This window comes from Geospiza fortis, unplaced genomic scaffold (genome assembly GCF_000277835.1).
Source record: "Geospiza fortis unplaced genomic scaffold, GeoFor_1.0 scaffold333, whole genome shotgun sequence".
Lineage (NCBI taxonomy): Eukaryota > Metazoa > Chordata > Aves > Passeriformes > Thraupidae > Geospiza > Geospiza fortis.
In genome coordinates this window covers 3,892,570-3,899,000 of record NW_005054347.1, presented here as the reverse complement: position 1 = coordinate 3,899,000, position 6,431 = coordinate 3,892,570, and the positions used below count along the sequence as shown (strand labels likewise).

At 49.8% G+C, this 6,431-nt stretch overlaps 2 protein-coding genes across 3 annotated transcripts in view; one reads left to right on the top strand and one right to left on the bottom strand.

Moving 5' to 3' along the window:
• LOC102032611 (cytochrome b-c1 complex subunit 6, mitochondrial) overlaps positions 1-201 on the bottom strand; it is a 2,149-nt gene extending 1,948 nt beyond the window's left edge. Inside the window, exon 1 of the mRNA XM_005423179.2 lies at positions 185-201. Coding sequence (XP_005423236.2) covers positions 185-201 — 17 coding nt within the window. The remainder of the gene's footprint in view (positions 1-184) is intronic.
• LRRC41 (leucine rich repeat containing 41) overlaps positions 96-6,431 on the top strand; it is a 7,660-nt gene continuing 1,324 nt past the window's right edge. Inside the window, exons 1-8 of one of the 2 annotated variants that reach the window (XM_031058708.1) lie at positions 96-253; positions 1,015-1,201; positions 1,259-2,146; positions 2,538-2,783; positions 3,642-3,806; positions 4,144-4,242; positions 4,708-4,830; positions 5,643-5,718. In XM_031058708.1, coding sequence (XP_030914568.1) covers positions 227-253; positions 1,015-1,201; positions 1,259-2,146; positions 2,538-2,783; positions 3,642-3,806; positions 4,144-4,242; positions 4,708-4,830; positions 5,643-5,718 — 1,811 coding nt within the window. In that variant the 5' untranslated portion in view covers positions 96-226. Of the gene's footprint in view, positions 254-1,014; positions 2,147-2,537; positions 2,784-3,641; positions 3,807-4,143; positions 4,243-4,707; positions 4,831-5,642; positions 5,719-6,431 lie in introns of both variants that reach the window. The other variant, XM_005423178.3, reaches the window with a different exon arrangement.

Genomic DNA, 6,431 nt, shown 5'->3' with positions numbered 1-6,431 from the left:
CCGGCGGGAGGAGCCCGCAGCGCAGGGACCCTCGGCTGGAGAGAGAAGCCCCGAGCCAGAGCGGTCCCAGGGACACCGCCTGTATCCCACACCCGGACGGGCTCGGGCTGTATCCCGTCGAGCTCCGGAGCAGGACACTGGGAGAGGGGTGAAAGCGCCCGGTTGATGATTCTTCCCCCCAGGCCTCTCGACACAGCCCATCTGGCGCAAGCTGTGGGACGATGTGATGAAAACCAGGCCGCCCAACTCGGAGGTGAGGAAAGGCTCTGATGGGAGAGGGGCCTGACACAGCTCTGTTTCTGCTGTTTTCCATGAGGTTTTCTTTCTGGCTGCCTCCAAGCAATTCCTGGCACCTGTTTACAAGCGTTCATAGAGCTCCAGACCAAGGCATGACCCTGGTAATACAAACATATTGGGAAATGGGATTTATAAAGGAAGCGTAGTGCACAGCCACACCCTTCATCTCCCAACACTGTTTGCCAAAAGAGCAAATCTTTGTCTTCAGAGATTCTCACAGAAACAGATGATAAAACCAGTATATTCTATCACGTTTACACCTACACTGGCAAAAAAAAATGCTGATGTCTTAGAAAGCATGAGAAAAATAGAAAAGACATTGAGTTTGGAGAATGGTTTTATGAAGAAAAATTGAAGCAGCTTCATTGCTTCATCATCGTAGAAGAATCATTAACAAACAACTTAATGACAGCCGGTAAATAGATGCTGGAAGAAAATTGCTGGTGATGTGGTTTTTAATAGGCAAAAACAATGGCCCAGCTCCAAACCACAGGGTGTTTAAATTAGGCCAGGAGGATGAAGAGAGCAATAGGATTCATGCAGGTTTTCAATGAGTGCACTGAGGAAGGATGCTGAGAACTAGAGAGGTGGTCTCAGTGGTGTGAGCAGGAGGGGTTTTTTGGACACCAGCTTAACAGACAGCGATAATTTAATTTAAAAAGAACAAGAAAAATGGCTGCTGACTTTTTATTCCTACACTCTGTTGTTCAATTGCAGAGCATAACATGCTGGAGGAAGAAGTTCCTTGAAACATTCTTCTCCAACGTCCTCCATGGCGTCTTGGACGTTTCCTCTGACTGGCGCCTCCACGACCGTCACTTCTCGCCGCTGCTGCACAGCTCCCTGCACGTTTCCCAGCTCACCCTCTGTAACATGCTCCAGGGGGCCGTGGAACTCACTGCTGAGCACAACCACAAGGTGCTGGAAAACCTGGCTGCCTCCCTGCGGGTCCTGAAATTCCAGCACCTCCTCTCCTGCGACCAGCCCATCAGGCGCTCGCTGGTTTTGCTCCTCCACCGGCTCATCCACCACGGCTCTGTCAGCCAGGTGTCCATGTGCTCCTGGCCTGTTCCTGACACGGTTCTTCTCATCCTCATCCTGACCATGAGTGCTGGCTTTTGGCGCTCAGGAAATGCCCTCGCCTGTCACGGCAGCCCATGTGGCCTTTGCAGAGAGGAGGACAAAGCCCAAAGCCAGCAGTCAGCACAGGAGGGAGCAGAGAGGGGCTGTAATGCTGAGCGGGATGGGAGTGGTGTTGAGAACCACAAGAGATCCCCAAAAGAGGCTGATGCTTGCATGACCTCTGTCCTCTCTGGCCCCAGAAGTCCTCCCGTGCAAAACCCAGTGTGTGAAGAGACAAGCAGTGAGGTGCCCTGTGGCCACAGCAGCATTCAGGGGGGTTCTTCCCCTTGTTCCAGCTCAGAGCAGCTGTCCTGTCACCCCATTCCTCGAAAGACACGCAGATGGCAGAAACCTGCAGTGGGGAGGAAACGTCGCTGCCTCAGACGGAGCAGGGGACACTATGCTGACCCAGAAGATCTCTATGATTTTGTTTTTACTGTTGCTAGAGAGGATAACTCAGGGTTACTGGAAAAAAACAGGACCACAGAAGGAGAGAACACTGAGAACTGGACTAGTTCCTCCCCAGGATCTCCATGCACCGGCCATGCTGGCTGTAAGAAAAGAGGAGGACCTGCTGGAACCCTTTCTCTGAAAGCTGCTCACCGCTTCCGAAGTGTCTCCACGCTGGAGTTGTTCTCCATTCCTTTGACTGGGGAGACATGTCGGACTCTGAGTAACCTGCTGAGTTCCTGGGTGTCTTTAGAAAACCTGATTCTGTCCTACAATGGTCAGTGATGTGAATAGTACACTTCCTCCTAGCCCTGCTCTAATGGTCTGGCTTACTGCTCAGGTTTACCCTGCGTTAGTTTTCACAGGAAGGCGCATTGTAGGACAATCAGTGCCCCATCTTGAGAAAGGTGTTGGGTGAGATGTTTAATGAGTGTGAGGACTTAAGGGAGAGAATGGGATCCCCTTGTCCCAGAGCAGCCCCTGGCTTTGTGCCTAAACACCCTTCAGAGAGGGCAAAGGGAAGAGCCAGATCTGCATCTCCCATGCACAGAGCGTAGCTTAAGGATGCGTGGATAAAGTGGTCTGTGAGTTTAGCCTTTGACTCGGGCTGCTGTTGCTGCAGCTCCTACACACACAGCTGACACTCTTCTGTACAAATGCTGTTCCAGGCCTGAATGCCAACATCTCCTGCATCCTGTCCGGGCTCCGGGCCCTGTCCCAGCACCCCGAGTGCCGCTTCCGCGTGCTCCGTGTGAGCGACATGTTCTCGCACATGCCCTGCATGGAGCTCGTCTGCTGCACCCTGAGCGCCCTGCCCCAGCTCCACACGCTCTCCGTCAGCTTCGACCTCAAAAACCAGCTGGAGGGCAGCAGGCCAGAGGCGAGTCCAAGCTGCAGCGAGGCAGAAATCCCAGGTAGGAATCATTCTGAGTGATGGCCAGGACTTGGCAGCAGGTAGAGCTGTAAAGGCTTGCTACAGGCTTCACTCAACACTCTTCTGGTGGTTTGTTGTTAGGCAATTACAGCCTTACCTTTCTGATTTAGCTGCTGCTGCAGTTTGTCCCTTCCAGTCTAAGGTGTTCTGTGGAGCCGGAATCTTGGAGAAAATATTTTATTGCTGTATCCCAGCATGCTGCAACATCAGCTTTGTGCAGGGCCAGTCACAACCTGGTACCTGTGACTGTCCATGGGGATCCTATCCCACCAGATCTCTAAATTGACTGGGAACTTCCACTTTGTCTATCCCATTCACTGTGAGGCCGTAAGCCTTAGACACACCCTTAAGCAGAGGGAAAGCATCCTTTGATCATCACAGTACCACAGGAGATGGCAAAGCACTGCCCAAGCCTTTGCATTACAGCCTGGGAGCTACAGCAGTGGGTGCTCAGCTCACAGGTGTCCCATCACCCTCATTAGCCCTTGAATTGCCAGAAAAGCAGTGAGCAAAGCCTGAGCGAGTTTGGTCAGGAAACACCTGTGCTCTGGCAAGGCACTGACAGGCTTGTGCCTTAAAGGGTGACCTTCTCAAGCATTGGTGAGCACAGTAGAAATTGGTGGCCCTGTGGTCTGGCAGGAATCCTGGAGTGAGCTGTAAGTGATTGACATGCCCCAGGTCTGAGTTGCCAGAGCTCCTCAGGTCAGGGCTTGTTGCATAGGCAGTTTTTACCAATCTAAAGGATGGTGGTGTTGGACATCCAGGCTTCCTGCTTGCTGTAGCTATGCTGAAGACAAGCACTCCAGAGCAAACTCTTTCATTGTTTTTCTTCCCTTAGAAAGCTGCCTGGAGGTGCTGGAGATCCGATTCCCCAGGGAACCTCTGCACACTGCGCTCCTGCTGCCGGTGCTCAAGGCGTCCAAGTCCCTCCAGCAGCTGTCCCTTGACAGTGCCACCCTGCCCTGCCCCCAGGAGCTCGGGCTCCTTTTGGAGGTGCTCAGAGGTACTCTAACCCATAGGCAGCATCATGGGGCACACACACTGTAGCTTCCATGCTGTGGTCTTCCATCCTCTAGCATGAAGCAGCTTAGGTGGGTCCATCTCTTCAGTATGGACATCCTTGAAGTCTCCCAAGGAAAGGAAATGGGTGTCAGCCATCCCATATGCTGTGTTATGTGGGTGATCGTGCACAGCACAATGGTTCCTTTTTAATTATCCACAATCCAGCACAAATTACCCACAGTCTAAGTCACTTTCTGGGTGTTAGCTGGTAGCTGGGTTAGGGTATTTTTATCCCAAGAATGTGCAGTGCTTTACCTGAGAACTTGTTTTGCTTTTAGAGTGTACTCCAAATTTGAAGAAACTGAGCTTTCATGATGTGAACCTGGCTGAGCACCAGAAAGAAGTTCTGCTTCTGCTTCAGGATCCTGGCCTACAAGGTACAGCCAGCTCCTGGGTGCTTGGGAAGGTGCTGCAGGTGGCTGCTTTTGGGTGGCTGGCATTTAAGAGGGGAATCTTTGGATGTGTAAGGTGTAGCCAGATGTCACAGACATTTGGAGCAGATCTGCAGGTGTTGTCAGCGTGGGAACATGCTTGTCTTTGTGCCAGTGGAGCTGAGGAGGTGCTGGCAACTCCTGCAGGGAAGTGTCTGCAGTCTCAGCTATAAAACAATTTTTAACCTGCAGAGCACATCAGCCTTTAACTGGGTGAGCTGGCAGAGCCACTTGCCTGGGTGTGATCTGGCTCTCCTCCTGACACAGCAGTGTGCTGTTATATGCAATCCACTGCTGGGGGAGCTTTGATCTTGCATGTGGATTAGGGGCTGGAGCTGTCTGCAGAATGCAGTTATGGAATATTGAAACACAGGGAGTACTCATATGTACTGTAAATCCATTTCTTCGCAGAAATCACCTTTTCCTTCTGCCGGCTGTTTGAAAGCTCTACTGATGAGTTTTTGTCAGAAATAATCAATACAGTGAAAAGAAATTCATCACTCAAGAGCCTCAAACTGCCTGGAAACCGCCTTGGTGTGTATGCTGTGTGTGGCTCTGGGGCCCTAGAGCAGTGCTGAACTTACCCTGTGCAGGAACACTGGGTTTAGTTCACAAAATAAGGAGCACTGGATCCACTTTTAAAGGCAGAATTTCAGTTGCATTCAGCAGTCTACCAAGGTACTGTGCAGGAATTATGGCTGCTTTTCTCTGCAGCAAATGCAAGTACCAGCAGATGTCCAGATTTGACTGAACACTGATCTGCTTCAGATTTTAACAGGAGCAGATCCAGCATCAGATGCACTGCCTCTGATTCAGAGGCACAGATTTTGCCCAAGTTTGGGCAGTTTGTGTTTCAACAGCTGTTGGCAGCCACTGGAGGGATGAGAACAAATAAAGGAGGATTTGAGTCAAAGAATTGGAACTGAATTTACAGAAGTGATAGGCTTTTTGAATCACAAGCCGAGTAGAAATGTTTGAGAAATTAATTGCAGATAGATCCAGAATATTGTTTTCTGTTATTTTTAACAAAGTAAAACAGGAAAGCTTGCAATAACCTGAGTATACATAATTTCTAAAACAAAGCTGCATCTGGACTTCTCAAACAGAACCATGATTTTTCTAGGGACACAAACTACCCTATAAGCAAATGTTTTCATTGCCTCAAACGTTGTGCTCAGGAGGATGAATTCACTTGATGTCACTGAGGGGAACACACTGAGGGTCCAGAGGTGGGCTCTTTGTCTTGCACACAGACTGCTTTTCTGCACTGTTATCCCAGATCTATGACAATTTAAATTTTAAGACCATTTACAATTTGCATCTAATAGTGCATTTCTCCCTTTCAGGGAATCACAGACTGGTTGCCCTTGCAGACATTTTCTCTGAAGATTCCTCCTCTTCTCTCTGCCAGCTGGATGTCAGGTATTCTGCTGCTCTAAACATGGAATTCCTTGTTTTGGAAGGGACAGAGCTGAACTGGGCTCTGACAGCAGGAGAACCTGAGCATGGCTTTGTTCCTTGAGAGAATGTGTGCCCAGGAAAAGCTCAGAGAATGCTGCAGTGGGCGCATACACCCTCAGGGACCTCCAGGACCTCTGACACATTTCACCTTTCACCTTTAAGAGTCAAGTTCCATCTTTAAAGCAGCTTTGGTTTGCTGCTTCCTTGGGAGCCTCCTCAGCTGTAGGTTGGGACTAACATCCCTTCTTTTATTCTTGAACAGCTCTGTTCCCACTGCCCCTTCATAGCAAGGGAATGCTGTCACTGTTCCTGGCACATCCTGAGAATGCCTCTGCATTCCTTCCCTCAGCATTGGTCTTCAGTCAAATTGTTGCTCTCTTCTTGACCCTGAATGGCCTTACAGATAGGCAGCAACCTTCATGAAGCACATGGGGGTGGCATTTCTGCAATACTAACAACTGCTTTGCTTGATTCTGCCCCCCCTTCTTTACATCCTCATGGCTCAGGTTGCTCAGAGTACATAGGGCTTGACAATTTATTCAGCCACGGCCACACTCCCTCAGCAGGCTTGAAGCCTGATTGTTACTGTACCTCTGACAAGATTTAAATCCCACATGCAACTTGATACTTATTAACAGATCTTAACATGGGAATTGACCTTTTAATCTCCTAGA